At 37.9% G+C, this 21,379-nt stretch overlaps 1 protein-coding gene across 2 annotated transcripts in view; it reads left to right on the top strand.

Moving 5' to 3' along the window:
* LOC115216725 (receptor-type tyrosine-protein phosphatase alpha-like) overlaps positions 1-21,379 on the top strand; it is a 60,942-nt gene that overhangs the window by 19,529 nt on the left and 20,034 nt on the right. For both annotated transcript variants that reach the window (XM_036506592.1, XM_029786265.2), the window contains 9 exons: positions 1,331-1,501; positions 3,646-3,762; positions 4,773-4,845; positions 6,094-6,164; positions 9,428-9,558; positions 10,987-11,074; positions 14,363-14,436; positions 18,285-18,309; positions 20,400-20,488. In XM_036506592.1, coding sequence (XP_036362485.1) covers positions 1,331-1,501; positions 3,646-3,762; positions 4,773-4,845; positions 6,094-6,164; positions 9,428-9,558; positions 10,987-11,074; positions 14,363-14,436; positions 18,285-18,309; positions 20,400-20,488 — 839 coding nt within the window. The remainder of the gene's footprint in view (positions 1-1,330; positions 1,502-3,645; positions 3,763-4,772; positions 4,846-6,093; positions 6,165-9,427; positions 9,559-10,986; positions 11,075-14,362; positions 14,437-18,284; positions 18,310-20,399; positions 20,489-21,379) is intronic.

Genomic DNA, 21,379 nt, shown 5'->3' with positions numbered 1-21,379 from the left:
TTCAGGGTCAGACCCAGTGGGGAACCTGAGGGGTACGTGCCTCTACCCTTCAAGAAAAGAAGTGTGCCCTTCTAAATAATGTTATTACATCCTTCTAAATAATGTTATTATGCCCTTCTAAATAATGTTATTATGCCCTTCTAAATAATGTTATTATGCCCTTCTAAATAATGTTATTACATCCTTCTAAATAATGTTATTATGCCCTTCTAAATAATGTTATTATGCCCTTCTAAATAATGTTATTATGCCCTTCTAAATAATGTTATTACATCCTTCTAAATAATGTTATTACATCCTTCTAAATAATGTTATTACATCCTTCTAAATAATGTTATTACACCCTTCTAAATAATATTATTATGCTCTTCGAAATAGTGTTATTACATCCTTCTAGATAATGTTCTTACATCCTTCTAGATAATGTTATTTCGTCCTTCTAAATAGTGTTATTACAGCCTTCTAAATAATGTTATTACACCCTTCTAAATAATATTATTATGCTCTTTGAAATAGTGTTATTACATCCTTCTAGATAATGTTATTACATCCTTCTAGATAATGTTATTTCGTCCTTCTAAATAGTGTTATTACATCCTTCTAAATAATGTTATTACATCCTTCTAAATAATGTTATTACATCCTTCTAAATAATGTTATTACACCCTTCTAAATAATATTATTATGCTCTTCAAAATAGTGTTATTACATCCTTCTAGATAATGTTATTACATCCTTCTAGATAATGTTATTTCGTCCTTCTAAATAATATTATTATGCTCTTCTAAATAGTGTTATTACATCCTTCAAGATAATGTTATTATGCCCTTCTAGATAATGTTATTTCGTCCTTCTAAATAATATTATTATGCTCTTCTAAATAGTGTTATTACATCCTTCTAGATAATGTTATTATGCCCTTCTAGATAATGTTATTTCGTCCTTCTAAATAATATTATTATGCTCTTCTAAATAGTGTTATTACATCCTTCTAAATAATGTTATTTTGTCCTTCTAAATAATATTATCATGCTCTTCTAAATAATGTTATTATGCCCTTTTCTCCTGGAATGGCATTCCCTTCTGACCTTGTGCCTCCCTTCTAAAAATTCCAGGGACATCACCTGGTATTCTTGGTTGTCATTTCCTTGTCTATCATTAATGCATTTGAAGAAGATTAAGTTGAAAGCTCCCTTAAAGGGTTAGGCAAAAAGACCATCCTCTTGTCAAACAATGCCTCATCTTCCCACAAAGATATTTGTCTTTGTATAAATGTCAAAATTAATCATTGAAGTAATCTTGGGTATGTTTCTGCATTTTTGATTCATAGAATTGACTGTGTACATTGGTAACAACACGAAGCCATGTTTTCAACGTCCAAAGAATCATAAAGAACTGAGCTTGGATGTTATGTGTAGAGAACCACAGATTGGAGATTCTGTGACCATAGCAATCAATGCTGGGTCTGCCATCTTGAGTCTTTGTGAAGTTGAAGTTCTACGTAAGTGACGTTTCGTATTTCATGATCACCATTACTGCTATCTCCTTCTTGAACACCATCAACCAACGCCACCATCAACCAGCGCCACCACCACCACCACAACCACCACCACCACTACCACCACCACAACCACCACAACCACCACAACCACCACCACCACCACCACCACCACCTCCACTGCCGCCGCTGCCACCACCACCACTACCAACACTGCTAACACCACCACCACTGCCACCAAAACTGCTGCCATCATCATCATCATTATAGTCATCATTGTCGTAGTCGTCGTCATCATCATTTAATGTCTGTTTTCCATGCTGGCATGGGTTGGATGGTTTTGACTGGAGCTGGCAAGCCAGAGGACCATACTGAGCTCTGCTGTCTATTTGGCATAGTTTTTTTTATGGCTGGATGCCCTTCCCAATGCCAACCACCTTACAATTTGGACTGGGTGCTTTTTACATGACACCAGAGAGGCACACTAATATCAAATGCTCTACATCTTAGAATGTGCTTCTCCTCCGGATTTATGTTTTTCTACAAACAATCCCTTTTGCTCCCTGGCCAGAGTTTTTCACAGAGACCATGCAGTTTCTGTTAAATAGCTGACCAGCACTGTGCTTCTACATATTTTACGGAAACTACAGGTGTCTCATAAATATGGAACGATTAGACCGTGGATTCTAGTGGGGCATTTCCTTGTCCATATTTTGAAGAGGTCTTAAACCAACAGGTTTGGAGTCAGACAACCCCATAAACTGGCCTCCCCCATTAGAATGTTAGCTGCTCTACATCTTAGAGTGAGCTTCTTCTCTGGATTTATGTTTTTCTACAGGCTATATACCTGTTGTAATTTAGTCCTCCATAGTCTGATATGATATTTCGGAATAAAATTCCTTCTTCAGATATTCTAAGATGGAGTCGCTGCTATAATCGGTTTTCCATTGGCTTTTCTTCTTTATTATTTGCTGTTGATCTTAGGCTGACACTTACTTGTCCAGCAGACGAATAATGGAGTATTGTAATAATAGCACTAAAAATATATAACTTCTGTGAAGAATCATTGACTAAGAGACTCCTGATCTAAAACTTAAAAGGTTATCATGGTAAACATTGTTTGTAGCCACATCTCATTAACAAAAACTTAGAAATAAAAATATTAAAATATTATCTGCTCTACATCTTAGAGAGAGCTTCTTCTCTGGATTCATGCTTTTCTACAAATAACTCGTTTTTGTGGAATTCTCTTATGCTCCTTGGACTCTAACCAACCATGGTTTTTATGAAACAAACTATTTTGACATAGTTTTAATTGAGGGGAGTAAAAACACGCTTTAGTAATTTATTTTGATTACTTATTTTTAGTTGATTGTAGATACCATTTCTTGATAGGCCATTCTATATATTTGTATTTTTAGTTGCATATATATTTTTTACCTTCTGTGTTTTTTTATATATGTATTCTTTTATATGTTGGATACCATGGTAATATTAAAATATGATCAAATGTATGGAAGCGCGGTGTTATATAAAGTCATTGACTCGAATTTGATGTTTGTTCTCTAATCAATGTTTTATATATATATATATGTATATATTATCATCATTGTTTAATGTCTGCTTTCCATGCTGAGATGGACTGGATGGAAATATATATATATATATATATGTGTGTGTGTATGTGTGTGTGTGTATGTGTGTGTGTGTGTGTGTGTGTGTGTGTGTGTGTGTGTGTGTGTGTGTGTGTGCATATATATATATATATATATATATATATATATATATATACGCTAAGAGCACCATTCAAGCGTGATTGTTGCCAGGGCAGCAAACAGGCTTCCTTGCTGGTGGCACGTAAAAGCACCCACTACACTCTTGGAGTGGTTAGTGTTAGGAAGGGCATCCAGCTGTAGAAACTCTGCCAGATCAGATTGGAGCCTGGTGCAGCCATCTGGTTTGCCAGACCTCAGTCAAATAGTCCAACCCATGCTAGCATGGGAAACAGACGTTAAACGATGATGATGATGATGATGATGATGATGATGTCCAGAAACCTTTTGATGCCACCTCATATATTATTAATAAGTTTGGAGTGTAGAATATTGATAATGAAATTTACTAAATTTCAAATATTTACATTACAGAATGTTTACCAGGGTTTTACGGGAATCTTTGCCATTCAAGATGCAACTGTCAACAAAAAGAATGTGATCAAATCACGGGTTTATGCATCTATGATGCATGTCAGGCACAGCTAGCAGGTAAACTGTTTTATTTCTTTTGTTAATTCAAAATTTACTTGGCCTTGTTTTACAGAAATTGAGCTTTCCACAATGTTATGAATAAAATAAATTTAAAAAAAAATAAAGAGTTGCTGTGTGGTTAGCTTCCCAACCACATGGTTCCAGGTTCAGTCCTACTATGTGGCACCTTGGGCAAGTGTCTTCTATATATAGCCTCAGGCTGAACAAAGCCTTGTCAGTGGATTTGGATTGACAGAAACTGAAAGAAACCCATCATGTGTGTGCGTGTGTGTGCATGTGTGCTTGTCTCCCCCACCACTATTTGATAAAAACTCTTGTTGTGTTTATGTCCTTGTAACTTTACAGTTTGGCAAAAGAGATCAATAAAATAAGTATTAGGCTTTAAAAGAAAGAAAATAAGTCCTGAGGTTGATTCATTTGACTAATAATTCTGCAAGGTGGTGCCCCAGCATGGCCACAGTCTAATGATTGAAATAAGTAAAAAAGAAAGATCAAACATACTGCAGCAGCAGCAGCAGCAGTACTAGCAATAATTGTGTTGTTGTTGTTATTGTTATTATCATTGTACAGCCCTTCAATCAGCTCCTAGTACAATGGGGTGCTGAGAAGTTCCTGGCTTTTCAAGTTCTTTTACTGGGCTTTGGAAAACTTAAGGCCACTTCCATAAGTGTGTGAATCTGAGAGGGGATTATGCTGAATAAAAAACTAAGTTGGGATTGTCACATCTGAAATGCTTCCGATAAATTATATTCTTACACAATCAAGATTGACTTAATTTAAAATTACAACCACATGGTTCCTTACTCCTTCTCACTTGCCCAGTGTTCCATGTAGCAGGACTGAACCCAGAACCGTGTGGCTGGGAAGCAAACTTCTTACCACACAGCCACTTCCTTACACAACATGACCCCTCTGATTACAAATCTTTTCCAAAGTTCTTTGAAATATTTTAGATTTAAAACAAATTCATTCCATATTGGCTGATTCTATTTTGATTTTGCTTTCAGAATCATTCTTGCAAGCGGATTCACTTATTGTAGTTTGTGTAATTTTGCTGGTGATTTGTCTGGTCATGATATAGTAAGTAGATTTGCCTTTTTCTACTCTTTTACTGGTTTCAATCCCTGGATTGTGACCATGCTGGGGAAATGCCTTCAAGAGGCTTTTGCTGATCCTAATGATTCTCGTAGGCAAAGTGGTTGAGTTCCTTTCAAGTGTTGGGCCTCACAGAGGCAAGGTGGCTGAATTCCTTTTGAGAGGGCCTCACAGAGGCGAGGTGGCTGAATTCCTTTTGAGTGGGCCTCACAGAGGCAAGGTGACTGAATTCCTTTTGAGAGGGCCTCACGGAGGCGAGGTGGCTGAATTCCTTTTGAGTGGGCCTCACAGAGTGAGGTGACTGAGTTCCTTTCGAGCAGGCCTCATGGAGGTGAAGTGGCTGAATTCCTTTTGAGTGGGCCTCACAGAGTGAGGTGGCTGGGCAAACAGCAAAAGATACGAAAAACAGAATCATTGCAAAGACTGATTTCAAATTTTGGCACAAGGCCAGTAACATTTTGAGGTGAAGAGATTTTATCAACCCCAAAAAGATGAAATCTTCAGCGGGATTTGAACCCACACCAATAAAATGCGACAAAGCATTTTGCCAAGAATGTTAACGATTCTACCTTCTCACTGCCTTAATTAACAAATATTAATTAAACAATATAGTACATTCTTTCTCAATCAAAAATAAATAAATAAAATATTTAGCAAAAGGAAAATTCATTTCTCAGCTGTTACTGTATTTATTTTGAGATGCTCTGTGTTTCTTTCAATTACTTTAAATATAACAAAAAATTTAGTAAAATAACTTAGTTATCATTAAGCTAGTGTTAGGAACATAAATTGTGATTAAGGTTTGGTGGAAGATTTTAATTCAAAACTTATGAAAACAAGACATTTGTACTCAGAGCAAGAGCTGGTTTCAGTCTGGTCGGTAATGAAAGGTTTAAGAATTGTTTCTCTATTATATATTTTAACCCTTTTGTTATCATATATCTGTTGAGATGCTCTGTGTTTCTTTCAATTAATTTTAAATATAACAAAGGATTTAGTAAAATATCTTAGTTATCTTTAAGCTAGTGTTAGAAACATAAATTGTGACTAAGGTTTGATGGAAGGTTCTAATTCAAAACTTATGAAAACCAGACATTTGTACTCAGAGCCAGAGCCGGTTTCAGCCAAGTTAGTAACAAAAGGGTTAATATAACAAATTCTGGAGTTCAGCATTAGCTGTATGATTCCATGTTTTTTGCCAGCATTCATCTTCATCTTATTTTTGTTTTACAGTAAGTATTGCAAAATTAAGAAATATACAGCCTGTAAGAAACGACTATCAGAGGTCACTTTAGTAAGTTCAGGTAAGAAATCATATTTCTTTATTTGATATTATGAAATTGTATAACTAGTGCCCATGTTAGTGGCATGTAAAAAAGAATCTTTCAAGCGTTGGGTCTCACAGAGGCAATGACAAATGACCGAGGCCTTTAGCATTATGCCATGCTTGTGGAGAAGATCCATCAAGCCAAGTGAAATCACATTTGTGGCAGTTATTCGTGCCACACAACTGGCACCTGTGCCAGTGGCATGTAATAGCCATTACACTCTCAGAGTAGAAACCATGCCTGGTGCAACCTCTCAGCTTACCAGCCCTTGTCAAACTGTCCACCCCATGCCAGCATGGACAACGAACATTAAATAACGACGACAACGACGACGACGACGTTGATGATGATGATGATGATGATGATGATGAAATTGCTTCCATGTACGGAGATACCATGAGCAGAGATCTTCACTATGCATATAGCCATCTTTGTTCATCATCATTTTATTCCTCACTCATCTGGGTAACAGTAAATTCAGTTGTGAACTGTGTTATGGTTAGCTTGTCCACATAACACCGTAAGGAGCACAGGGCTAGTCTAGCAGTCTTTCTGGTGTACATATTCTTCCCTGGATGGGATGCTAGTCTGTCATAGGATTATTCATTTTTACTGAGTGGACTGGAGCAACATGAAATGAAGAACACAATGCATTGCCCAGTCCAGAAATTGAAACCACAATATTACAATCATGAGTCCAACACCCTAACCACTAAGCCATGGACCTCCGCAGCAATGTGAAATGAAGTGTTTTGCTTAAGAATGCAATGCATTGCCCAGTCCAGGAATTGAAACCACAATATTACAGTCATGAGTCCAACACCTTAACCACTAAGTCATGCACTGCCACAGCAATGTGAAAGGAAGTGTTTTGCTTAAGAACACAATGCATTGCCCAGTCCAGGAATTGAAACCACAGTCTTACAATCATGAGTCCAACACCTTAACCACTTAGTCATGTGCCTCCACAGCAATGTGAAATGAAGTATTTTGCTTAAGAACGCAATGCATTGCCCAGTCCAGGAATTGAAACCACAATATTACAGTCATGAGTCCAACACCTTAACCACTAAGTCATGCACTGCCACTGCAATCACGAGTCCAATGTGAAATGAAGTGTGTGTGTGTGTGTGTGTGTGTGTGATATTTATAAGGCTGGTGTGCAATGATGTTGTCAAGAAGTAGGCCTCAAAACAGTGTGCATTTCCTCCTGATTATCTCATACACTTGCTGGCTTCTAGTTTGTAGAGATTTCAACTTGTAGCACTTTCATGTGTAAGTTGTTTGCAAAACATCTTAAAATTTTTTAATCTATAACTGTAGGATAATAAAAGGAAATTAAAAAAAGCTACTTTAATGAAATTTTTGTTGCACATCTTAATGCCACAACCTTGTAATTTGGATGCTTTTAGTGGAGTCCCTTAAACTAGGTTTCCAGTATAAGAATAACTTCCTCCCACAAGTTTCAGAGGCCCTATAAGGGGCCATGGGTCCTGTCTTCTCTCCTGATTAACAAAAGGAATATATTAAACATGGTATTAAATATTTATTTCTTTATTGCCTACAGGGGGCTAAACACAGAGGGGACAAACAAAAACAGACAAAGGGGTTAAATCGATTACGTCGACCCCAGTGCATAACTGGTACTTATTTAATCAACCCCAAAAGGATGAAAAGCAAAGCTGACCTCGGTGGAATTGAACTCAGAACATAATGGCAGACGAAATACTGCTAGGCAGTTCACCTGGTGTGCCAACGATTCTGCCAGCTCGCCGCCCTGATGGTATTAAATATTGTATCATGTTGGGGCTTGTGAAGGTGCATGGCTCAGTGGATCGAGTGTCAGGCTCACAGTCACATGGTTGTGAGTTTAATTCCTTGACCGGGCTGTGTGTTGTGTTCTTGAGCAAAACACTTTATTTTATGTTGCTCCAGTTTACTCAGCTGTAGAAATGAGTTGCGATGTCACTGGTGCCAAGATATATCGGCCCCTTTGCTTTTCCCTTGGATAACATTAGTGGCATGGAGAGGGGAGGCTGGTATACGTGGCTGATTGCTGGTCTTCCATAAACAACCCTACTCAGATTTGTGCCTTGGAGGGGAATTTTCTATGTGCAACCCCATGGTCATTCATGACTGAAGTGGATCATAATAACTTATAGGTACAGGCATGGCTGTGGGGTTAAGAAACTTGCTTTGTAGTCATGTAGTTTAGGGTTCAGTTCCACCCTTATCATCAGAAGTGATGAAATGCCGTTCCTTGTGTTTATTTGACAACTGGTCTGGTGTTGGTTTCTTTACATCCCTGTAACTTGGTAATTTGACAAAAATTGACCGATAAAATAAATATCAGACTTGAAAAAAAAAAAAAAGTAAGGTAATAAGCGTATTTCGAGGTGGTGCTCCAGTATGGCAGCAGTCCAGTGGCTGAAACAAAAACAGTAAAAAGTTAAAAGATGGTAGCAAGAATTTATTCTTTTATTCTTTTGCTTGTTTCAGTCATTTGACTGCGGCCATGCTGGAGCATCAGCTTTAGTTGAACAAATTGACCCTAGGACTTATTCTTTGTAAGCCTTAATACTTATTCTATCATTCTCTTTTGCTGAACTGTTAAGTTACAGAGATGTAAACACACCAAGATCAGTTTCCAAGTGATAGTGGTAGTGGTGGTGGTGGTGGGGGGGCAAACACAGACACACAAACATATAACATACACACACACACACACACATACATACATATATATATATATATATATATATATATATATATATATATATATATATATATATATATATGATGGGTTTCTTTCAGTTTCTGTCTACCAAATCCACTCGCAAGGCTTTGGTCGGCCTGAGGCTATAGTAGAAGATACTTGCCCAAGGTGCCACGCAGTGGGATTGAACCTCAAACCATGTGGTTGGGAAGCAAGATTCTTACCACAGAGCCACACTTGCACCCATGTAACTAATTGATTTCAAATTTTGGTACGCAGCCATCAGTTTCAAAGGAGATGGATAAGTTGATTCCATCGACCCCCCCACCCTCCCCTCAGGACCCAACTGGTACTTATTTAATCAACCCCAAAAGGACAAACAGCAAAGTTTGCCCAGGTGGAGTTTGAACTCAGAAAGAAAAGATAGATGAAATGCCGCTAAACAGTTTGCCTGGTGCAGTAATGATTCTGCCAGCTTGTTACCTTAATTTATCTTAATTAATTATGTTGTATGTTTCTTCAGTCCCAGACAGCATCCCCTTTGACGAGTCCGTTTACATTCAGCCAATAGCAACAGAACTGAACAAGCAAAATATTCTGATTTATGTCCAACAGAAGAAGAGAAAGCTGGAACCTTTTTCTAAAGATTTCTCTGTAAGTTTACCAAACTACAGCAGGTTTTTTTCATTCCATTTCTTTTTTTTCTTCTTTGTAAAGAATGTGGAATAAATGTCTCTTCTAATACCCTAAATTTAGTTTATATCATTCTCATCATCACCACCACCGCTGCCACCACAACCACCACCACCGCCACCACAACCACCACCACCACCACCACTGCCACCACAACCACCACTACCATCACCACTGCCACCGCCTGTATCTCCCCCACCACTGCCTGTACAACCACCACCACCACTGCTGCCACCGCCTATATCTCCCCCACCACCGCCTGTACAACCACCATCACCACTGCCTGTACAACCACCACCGCCACCACCACCAACACCACCGCTGCTTCCACTACTGCCTGTACCACCACCACCACCACAACTGTGCCACCACCTGTACTACCACCACCATCACCACCACCACCACCATCATCACCATCATCGTCATCATCCCTCCACTCCAACCTTGACTATGATCTCTCTCTCTCTCTATCTATATACCTACTTATCTATTTATCTGCATATCCATTTATCTCCCCATCTCTCTCTCTTTCTTTTTCTCGATCTATCTATCAGTATATCTATACATGGTTGGGTGTCCTTCCAAATGCTGTCCAATTCATACATTATATTGATTGCATTTTATCATGGGATTAACACTAAAGACAAAGGTTGTCAAATAGAATACATAAAAACAAAGATAAGACTGCCATTTGCTCTGAAATAGGACCACAGATGTTGAGAGATCCAATAAGATCCAATATGAACAACTACAAGGGGAGAAGTGAGTGTATATAATGATTTAAAAGTGGAAAGGATATATAATCCCTCAAAACATCTCAAACAGCAGAGGTCATTGTTATAACTGGACAGGATTGGCCAACTTATTGGGTTGGTGCATAATTATTGCGGTTTTTTTCAGCAAATTTTATTCAACAAAAACAATAACAACATGTAACAAAAACATCTTTAAATGATTATTCCGGAGCATATTCACCATCTAGATCAATTACTGCTTCCCATTTGCTTGGAAGATGGTCAGACCGTCATTTAAAGATGCTTTTGTTAAATATTGTTATTGTTTTTGTTGAATAAAATTTGTTGAAAAAACCCACAATAATTATGCACCAACTCAATATAATCCTTAAAACATCTCAAATAGCAGAGGTCATCATTGTAACTGGATAGGCTTAGCCAACTTATAAAGAACTCTTCTGCAAACTGAGTTTGTCTTTGATTCTTAATGGGACAAAAGTAAGTAGAACTTAATGCTTCATAACTGGATACTCATTCCTATAACTATAATAAGGTTCCTACTTATCCATGAACCAGTTTGATGAATCAGTTAGTCATATTCTCTACCGATGCTTGATATGTATTTTATTATAAATTATTTCGGTTTGTGTTTCAGGATCTTCCTTGTAATCTTCTTTATCCATGTACTGAAGCAATAAAACCTGAAAATAAAGACAAGAATCGTTTCCAATGTTTACTTCCTTGTGAGTTTTCATTTTTTTTTATTTCTGTTTTTCCAATTCCGTCTCTAATTTTTCTAAAATTTGATATGTAACTCCGTTACTGCAACCACCAAATATATATATGAACCTATGTAGTACACATAAAAACATGGTAAATTTAACTATTTCTCTATAAATTAAAAGACATTGAAGCAAACAGCCTTAACCAGTTTTCAGTCCTTATTGGGGTCTCATCAGTATTGTTGGCATCACTCGACCTATCACAGGGAAATATCCAGCCAATCTGTTTATACACTGAACAAATCCAGTAGCTTCAGGAAACTGGAGCTATTACTTTAAATTCTATAAGAGTTTGATGCTTTATTTAATCTCTGTGGCCTCTAAATCCAGGACCTCAAAACAGTTGTAGGATATGTCTGTGCAACATACTGAGAAGTCTGCCTGAGAAGATGTTTCTTGACTGCAGAATGGAATAATACTTTGGAAGAGACTGCAGTCTTGCGTTCTTCAAGCAAGATGAGGTGCTTCTTTGCTATCTGATGCAGTTCATCATACAATCTTCAACCCTTTTGGTATTGTCACCAGAACAGCATAAAAGACCACATACTATTTTGAGCACAAGAGTAGTAAAAAAAAGAAGAAAAAACAAGATAAAAAAGAAAAAATCCTCTAGAAAAATGTATCTCTGCTCTGTACAACAAAGTACTGATCCTCATTGGAATGGCTTTTTTTACTGGTTTGAATATGTGTCAAGCATAGTCGAACCCATGATCATGAGATTGTGGTTTCAATTCCTGGACCTAGTAGTGCATTGTGTTCTTGAGTAAAACACTCTATTTCATGTTGATCTGTGATCACTTCAGCCCTTGGCATGTAGCACACAGTACTTCTGTTCAGCAACGTCAATTTGATGGTGAGTGTCAGCTAATGTACAGCACATACATTTGACCATTATCGACAAATCATTTGTGCTTGTTTCGACAAAAAATTGCAGGACCATCTTTATTGAACTATGAGAAATTTCTGTCATCATCATCATCATCATCATATATATATATATATATATATATATATATATATATATTATATATATATATATATAATATATATATATATACATACATACATATACATAGATATAAGTATGTATAAAACAAATCAAAATTGCTGACGTGGCCAATGACAGTACTGCCAGATTGGCACTCGTGCCAGTGGAATGTTAAAAGTACATCCGAGCTTGATCGTTGCCAGGGCCATGGATTGGCTCCCATGCCGGTGACACATGAAAAGCACCATTCGAGTGTAATCATTGCCAACGTCACCTTACCAACACATGTGTGGTGGCATGTGTAAAACAACATTTGAGCATGGTCCTTGCCAGTGCTGCCAGACTGGCTCTCATGCAGGTGGCATGTAAAAACACCTTTTGAGTGTGGTCGTTGCCAGAGCTGCCTGACTGGTCCTCGTGCCGGTGGCATGTAAAAGCACCCACTAAACTCTTGGAGTGGTTGGCATTAGGAAGGGCATCAAGCTGTAGAAACTGTCAGATCAGATTGAGCCTGGTGCAGACTCTGGCTCGCCAGTCCTCAGTCAAACTGTCCAACCCATGCCAGCTTTGAAAGTGGATGTTAAACGATGATGATGATGATGATGATATATATATATCATGTGTTGGTAAGGTGACGTTGGCAATGATCACACTCGAATGGTGCTTTTCATGTGTCACCGGCATGGGAGCCAATCCATGGCCCTGGCAACAATCAAGCTCGGATGTACTTTTAACATTCCACTGGCACGAGTGCCAATCTGGCAGTACTGTCATTGGCCACGTCAGCAATTTTGATTTGTTTTATACATACTTATATATATATGTATATGTATATATATATATATATATATATATATATATATGATGGGCTTCTACACAGTTTCTATCTTCCCACCAAATTCGCTCACAGCACACTGGTCAGCTCATGACTATAGTAGAAGATACTTGCCCAAAGTGTCATGCAGTGGGATTGAACCTGAAAAAACACTGTTGCAAGGCAAGCCCCTTAACCACACAACCATGTCTACACCAACCTTTAACATGATTCTTTTTACATAAATCTATATTTGGATAATAGCAAGACAATGAGCTGGCAGAGTCATTAACATGTAGGGGGAAAGCTTTATGCTGCATTTTATCTGACTCTTCACTCTGAGTTCAAATTACACCAAGGTTGTCTTTGTCTTTGTTGTAGCACTGTACATAATAATTTCATTATTATTATTACTATTATTATCATTATTATTGAGTGAGAGAACAGTGCATGCCATCAAAGTGACATTGGGGTAAAATATATGAAGACCAGTATACCGATCATGACTACCTGTCTGATAGGGGTACACCAGTCACATGCATCCCAACCATATGTGCGTGACATGGTGATCTCATAACAAGATAAACAGCACATGACCATGCAGATGGGGCCCAGTTAGAATTTTCTTCTGGTCGAGTAACCCATCTCGCTCAAAGGTCCCTGAATAAGGATTGCTTAAGGATGTTGAACGAAGTACCCATGTTTCCAGAGGTGAATTATTCAAACTCCAAAGAATCCCTCTCAACACATGGCTCTGATGTTCCCCCATTACTTCTGCTTGAGATCAGAGATGCATATATCGTCAGCCACTAAGGGACATGCTCAACTGGTTACGGTCAAACAACCACCTTTCATCCTTTTGGGGTCGATTAAATAAGTACCAGTTACGCACTGGGGTTGATATAATCGACTTAAACTGTTTGTCTGTCCTTGTTTGTCCCCTCTGTGTGTAGCCCCTTGAGGGCAGTAAAGAAATGGGCTTTGTGGTGGACATGTATACACACAAAAAGTAAAGGTTAAGTTACCTTCTTATGCCATGCTGGCTCATAAGGGCCAGATCCGTAGGATGAAAGGTAGTTGTTTGACCATAACCAGTTGAGCATGTCCCTTAGTGGCTGACGATATGTGCATCTTTGATCTCGAGCAGAAGTAGTGGGAGAGCATCAGAGCCATGTGTTGAGAGTGATTCCTTGGGGTTTGAATAATTCACCTCTGGAAATGTGCTAACGTTTCTGCCAGCTCACCACCTTAAAAAGGCAGAGTCAACCATGGCAGTATTTCAACTTAGTCAACCTTTTGAGTTAGATAAAATAAGTACCAGCTGAGCAATGGGGTTGATGTAATCCAATTATCCCCCCACCTCAAACTTGCTGGCCTTGTGCCAAAATTTGAAATCTGTATAAAATCAAATCTATTCATAACTTTGTATTTTTGTTCTTCAATTCAGATGATCACTCTCGAGTTGTGTTACAACCTGATGCAACCTTTTCGTCTGATTACATTAACGCTTCGTACATACATGTAAGTTAGTTTGGTTTTGCAATTAACTTCATTCTTAATTAACGTTGTTGTCTTGTTTTCTCCTCTCTGTCTGTTATTCTAACCCTTCCATTTAAATTTAAATTTAAAATTTGCTGTTTTAATCTTCACAAGTAACTCAATATCTCATTGAAAGTTAATACATATCACACACACACACACACACACACACACACACACACACACACACATGCATACACATACGGATGTGCCTACATTTACTTAAATCCTCACACTCTATGGAGAATAAGCCATTGATGGCAATTCTCCGCTATTCTCATCTCTGGGTTGTCTTTTCTGATCCCTGACTTTCCAACTCAACCCCAGTATCCTACCTCCACCTATTTTTAGGACATCCTCTCTTCTGTCTCCCTTGCAGGTTCCAAGTCAGGGCCTGATATGTAATGCAGTCTCCTTAAGATTTTGCTTCATGGCATCATATGTTTCCCTGAATGAAGGCCTTCCTCTCCTAGGCCTTGTTGGTTTCGAATTATCGTCTACGCTTCTGTAACTTTGCTTTTCTCTTGGTAAGAGCGGGTCCTATGCAAACCCATTTTTACCTCTTGAAAGACACGGTCCATATAACTCTCACCTTTGACCTGTCCTTGATGGGAAACTCCATCAGGAGCTTGTGCTCTGCTGGAATAGCTTTCAGGGTCATTGAAGCACATAGGCCACCACTGCAACCAGGTCTGGGCCTTGTGGTGGATGTGTATACACACAAAAGGTAAAGGTAAACTTAATTTCTCATGCCATGCTGACTCATAAGGGCCAGATCCTTAGTTTCATGGCATATAAATTCCCCACCTGGATGGGACCTTAGTTCGTTGCAGGATTACTCATTTTTATCAGCAGAGTAGACTGTAGCAATGTGAAATGAAGTGTTTTGCTGAAGAACACAATGCATTACCCAGTCCAGGAATCGAAACCACAATCTGACACTCATGAGTCCAACACCGTAACCACTAAGCCATGTGCCAATACAGCAATGTGAAATGAAGTGTTTTGCTTAAGAACACAATGCATTGCCCAGTCCAGGAATGGAAACCACAATCTTATGATCATGAGTCCAACACCCTAACCACTAAGCTGCGTGTCTCCACTGTTTACACACAAGTGTGGTAATGTTCAAGTGTGAACTTAACCATGATGTCTAAAACAAATTAAAGAAGAACACAAGCATAGGCACACGTACATACTTATTAAATACCAGCAGGCATCATGCCATAAAAAATGATGGCTACTTGTAGTATTTTATATATAAATATGGTATAAAATAAGGTACGTAATAATCACAGATATCCACAAATCACAGATAATCACAAATATATTAAAAAAATTAAAAAATATATATTAGGAGATATATATAAGGATATTGTTTACAATAATATCAAGTGACATAACATGTGTAAATAGCCATAAAGGTAATACCTTAAGGTAAAAAAAAATATTAATTAATAATTAATGAGGCTACAAGTAGCACTGGCATGTTAATATTGTTGTCAATGATGACTAAGGGCATCACATGGGAGAAGAAAATGGATCACAGTGTGTCTGGTTGTGGTTGATCAGTCTGTCTAATGTGTACTTGGAAGGCTCTGTAGCAGATCAGGCACTGCTGGGATTGAAAGCAAGGAATTGGCTCTGGAATTGTGCAGTTTGCATTTTTTTCTGTGCTTTGTGGACGTTTATACATGCATACGTGGTAATGTTCATGTATGAACTTAACCATGATAACTAAAATACATTAAAGTGTTGGGCACCATGGAGGCAAGGTGGCCAATGCTGGTGGCACATGAAAGGCACCTTTCAAGTGTTGGGCCTCACTGAGGCAATAGTGAATGACCAAGACCTTTGGTATTATGCCATGCTTGAGAAGAAGACCCGTCAAGCCACGTAAAATCATAGACATGGCAGATACTGGTGTCATTCAACAGCACCTGTACCATTGGCAAAGAAAATCACCCATCACACTCTTGGAGGGGTTGGCATTAGGAAGGGGATCCAGCTGTAGCAACCATGCTAAATCAGACTGGAGTCTGGTGCAGCCTTCCAGCTTGCCAATCCTGATCAAACTGTCTAACTCATGCCAGCATGGACAACAGACGTTAAATGATGATGATGATGATGATGATGATGATGATGAAGAACACGTGCACAAACACACATACATACTTATGTATCTATACTCGCACACATATACATGTAACCCCTCATACACTTCAAAGAATTAGTTAAGTGTTCTAAGTACCATATCTATGTGAAAGAGTGTACTCAACACAATTGCAGAGTGAGTTTTGTGGTAGGATGGGGAAAACCCAATGCCACTTAATATTTAGTAGTTTTATCTCAATCAAGGCTTTCATGGAATTTTGAGGAAATTGATGTGGTACTTACAGTGAATATATATATTTATATATATATATATATATATATATATATATATCTGTAAGTGTGAACACATCCACACTTGCCAAGAGGCCACTTCCAAGTGCTACACTTGATAAAAAATATATTTATAGATAAAACAAATAACAGTGATTTCAAATTTTGGCACAAAGCCAGCAATTTGGGGGAAGGTAGTACATTGATTATAGCAATCCCAATCCTCATCCAATACTTGTCTTATTGACCCAAAAGGGATGAAAGGTGAAGTTGGCCTCAATAGAACTTGACCTCAGAACTTGAAGATGGATGTATTATAACTCTACCACTTATTTTTTTACTCTGCCTGCTAAAAATTCCACCAACTCGCTGCCTTAATTGACCAAATAATATTAATAGTACAGTTCTATATTTAAGAGATGAGGAATTATGTACATTATTTACATTTGACAGGCAAATGGTGTTGTGGTTAAGAGCACGGGCTACTAACCCCGAGATTCTGAGTTCGATTCCAAGCAGTGACACGAACAATAATAATAATAATAATAATAATAATAATAATAACAACATTGAAAAATGCCTTAGGAATGAGAACCCAGGTTCGAAATTTCCCCAAGACACCTGATGAAGGCTGGAGGGTATATCAGCTGAAACGTGTTAACAGCAAACAAGATGAGGACAAATATCTGTCGAATGTAAATAGTGTAAATAATGAATATTAATAGTATTATAAAATGTTTCCTGTTAACATTCCTCTCTCTATATATCTTACCCTAAAAATATACACTGATCTTGAAACTAAATTAATCTTCTATACTGACAACTTTATCAAATAATCATAAGTATTTGATCCACTTGTAATCTTTTTAGTTATGAAAATATAGTATTTAATTTGGGTTTACAAGAACAAGGTTTTATTTAAACTATTAATAATATATCTGATTATATATATATATATTTGTATATATACTAGTAGAGATAACTGGCATTGCTCAGGATTAAAATGGCATTGTTTCTTTTATTGTTGTACTTGATTCGGTCATGTGACTGTGGACATACTGGAGCACCGTCTTTAGTTGAAGAAATCGACTGAGGAAAGAAAACTCTGAATGACCCATCCTTGTTTTCTTTGTATTGTCTATCTGGATGTTTTGTGTTCTTGTCCCATTTTGTATATATATCAGGTCATCCCATAAGTTCTGTCCAATTTTACCTTTTATGTTATCTAGGGGAAAGAAAAAAAATACAGCTTGGCACTAGGTTATACTCTTTACAAAAATTTCATTATCAACATTCAAGTCATCAACTTTTCATATATGTTAGCCTTGATGTATTTAATAATGAAATACTTGCATTTCTAAAACCATGAATAGTAACAATTTGATATAAATGAAATTAATTGTCTTAAAATTAATGAAGTTTTTTTTATATATCTTTCATTTCAGGACAAGAAATATATTTCAACACAAGGTATTTTCCATTTTGCTATTTATATTTTCATTTTGCCATTTTATCTCATTTTATCTCAATGTATATTTAGTTTTTATTTCATGTTCTTATTTAATCTCATCTGCATTTCTCTCTCTGTTGCTTACTCTCTCTCTCTCTCTCTCTCTCTCTTTCTCTCCATCTATAACAGTTATAAATATGTTCAATTGATATTTTTCGGGAAATATTGAAAGAGATATGTTGATCTGATGAAGCATCATTACATATTTAAATAGATTTGATTATTCTTGGAAAACTTCTTTTAATTAATGTGGAAACAACTGTATAAGTGGAAACAGCTGTAATTTATGAGATGTGTCATTTGTTTGTATAAAATACTTAAATTGAATTAAATTTATAATTATAATTGAATTAAATTTTTAATTGTTCAATTTATTCAATTTATTGTTTTGTTTTTCATTTCTTATTTATATTATATTATATTATATTCATCATCATCATCGTTTAACGTCCGCTTTCCATGCTAGCATGGGTTGGACGGTTCAACTGGGGTCTGGGAAGCCCGAAGGCTGCACCAGGCCAGTCAGATGTGGCAGTGTTTCTACAGCTGGATGCCCTTCCTAACGCCAACCACTCCGAGAGTGTAGTGGGTGATTTTATGTGCCACCGACACAGGTGCCAGACGAGGCTGGCAGACGGCCACGCTCGGATGGTGTTTTTTATGTGCCACCGACACAGGTGCCAGACGAGGCTGGCAGACGGCCACGCTCGGATGTGGTTGGCGTTATTATGTTATATATATATATATATATATTATATATATATATATATATATATATATATATATATATATGGTTAAGAAGATGCTTCATAGCCCATGGTTTTAGGTTCAGCCCCATGACATGGTACCATAGTACAGGGAAACTGAAAAGGATCCAGTTATCTTATATGTGAAGCAGCCATATGTATGTATGAGTTTTTGTGTGAGTGTATGTGTGTGTTCTTGTCTTCACGACTGGTACTAATTGTAAGCAAACATCACTGTCATAAATGCAATGTCATTTGTTTGAAATCTTATGTGAAAGCATGTCCAGCTGTGGTAATGCTCATGTTTGGACAACTAAGAGAAATATAGCGTTGCTTGGAAACAGAGCATCCAACAATAAAAGATTTGCCTGGCATGGAAAATTGGACATTAACATGATGATGAGGCTCTATCGGCAAAGACCCCCTTCGGTCATGAATGTCCATATGGTTGCACCAAGAAAGTTACCCTCTGAGGCACAAGTCTGGGCAAGGTTTGTCTATGGAAGACCAGCTATCGCCCATGCATACCAGCCTCCTCTCTCCATGTCACTGACCACTAGTGGCATTGTCACAACTCATTTCTACAGCTGAATGAACTGAAACAATGTGGAAAAAAATGTCTTGCTCAAGAATACAACACACAGCTCGGTCTGGGAATTGAACTCACTACCTCATGATTGTGAGCATGACACTCTTACCACTGAGCCATGCTCCTTCATACTGTATGAATATACACGTTGGCATGTAAAAAGCACCATTCAAGCATGATCATTACCTGCGTCACCTTACTGGCACCCGTGCTGGTGGCACCTGAAAAAAACATTCGAGCGTGGTCGTTGCTAGTGCCGCTGGACTGGCTCCTATGCAGATGGCACATAAGCTCCATTTGAGCGTGGCCATTGCCAGTACCGCCTGACGGGCCCTCGTGCCGGTGGTATGTAAAAGCACCCACTACACTCTTGGAGTGGTTGGCGTTAGGAAGGGCATCCAGCTGTAGAAACTCTGCCAGATCAGATTGGAGCCTGGTGCAGCCATCTGGTTCGCCAGACCTCAGTCAAATCATCCAACCCATGCTAGCATGGAAAGCAGACGTTAAACGATGATGATATGTGTATGTTTGTTTATGTATGTATGTATGCGCACGCACACACTCACACATATATATGTATATATAAGTATATGTATATGCATGCATATGTACGTGTTTGCGTATGTATATGTTTAGGTATATTTTATATAAGGATCTGTATATGCATGTATGTGTACAAAAGTATAACAAGGTGCTTTTACTTGTAATTTTCTAGTGCCGACGAAAAAAACAATGGTTGATTTCTGGAGAATGATATGGCAACAGAACTGTTCTGTAATTGTATTACTCACAAACAATGAGCAGGTAAAAAAAATTGTATTTGGACATTTTATTCTGAGTTCTTGTTGTTGTTGTTGTTGTTAGCAGTGTTGCTAATGAGCTTGTTATTGATTTTATTGTTACGGATCTTATTAACTGTTTTTGTTGTGATTGGCAGTATTACTCTTTTACTCTTTTACTAGTTTCAGTCATTTGACTGTGGCCATACTGGAGCACTGCCTTTAGTCGAGCAAATCGACCCTGGGACTTATTCTTTGTAAGCCTAGTACTTATTCTATCAGTCTCTTTTGCCAAACTGCTAAGTTACAGGAACGTAAACACACCACCATCAGTTGTCAAGCGATGAATGGCAGACAGAGACACACAAACATACATATATATACATATATACGACGGGCTTCTTTCAGTTTCTGTCTACCAAATCCTCTCACAAGGCTTTGGTCGGCCCGAGGCTACAGTAGAAGACACTTGCCCCAGGTGCCATGCAGTGGGACTGAACCTGGAACCATGTGGTTCGTAAGCAAGCTACTTACCATACAGCCACTCCTACACCTATGTTAATATTGTTAATATTCTTTTCTGCTCTAGGCTCAAGGCCCAAAATTTTGGGGGAGTGAGGGCCAGTCAATTAGATCAACCCTAGTACACAACTGTTACTTAATTTATTGACTCCGAAAGGATGAAAGGCAAAGTCGACCTTGGTAGAATTTCAACTCAGAAAATAAAGACGGATGAAATACTGCTATGCATTTTGCCTGGTGTGCTAACCATTCTGCCAGCTCACCACCTGATATTGTTAATATTGTTGCTGTTGTTGTTGATATAGTTGAGTTGGTTGATGTTGCTTTGAATGATGTTACTGATGATGTTGTTTGGTTGAAGGTCAACTCTGAGCTTTTATCCATGACACCTTGT

This window comes from Octopus sinensis, linkage group LG10 (genome assembly GCF_006345805.1).
Source record: "Octopus sinensis linkage group LG10, ASM634580v1, whole genome shotgun sequence".
Lineage (NCBI taxonomy): Eukaryota > Metazoa > Mollusca > Cephalopoda > Octopoda > Octopodidae > Octopus > Octopus sinensis.
Note: the sequence above shows the minus strand (reverse complement) of the source record. Positions and strands in the feature narration are given on the sequence as shown.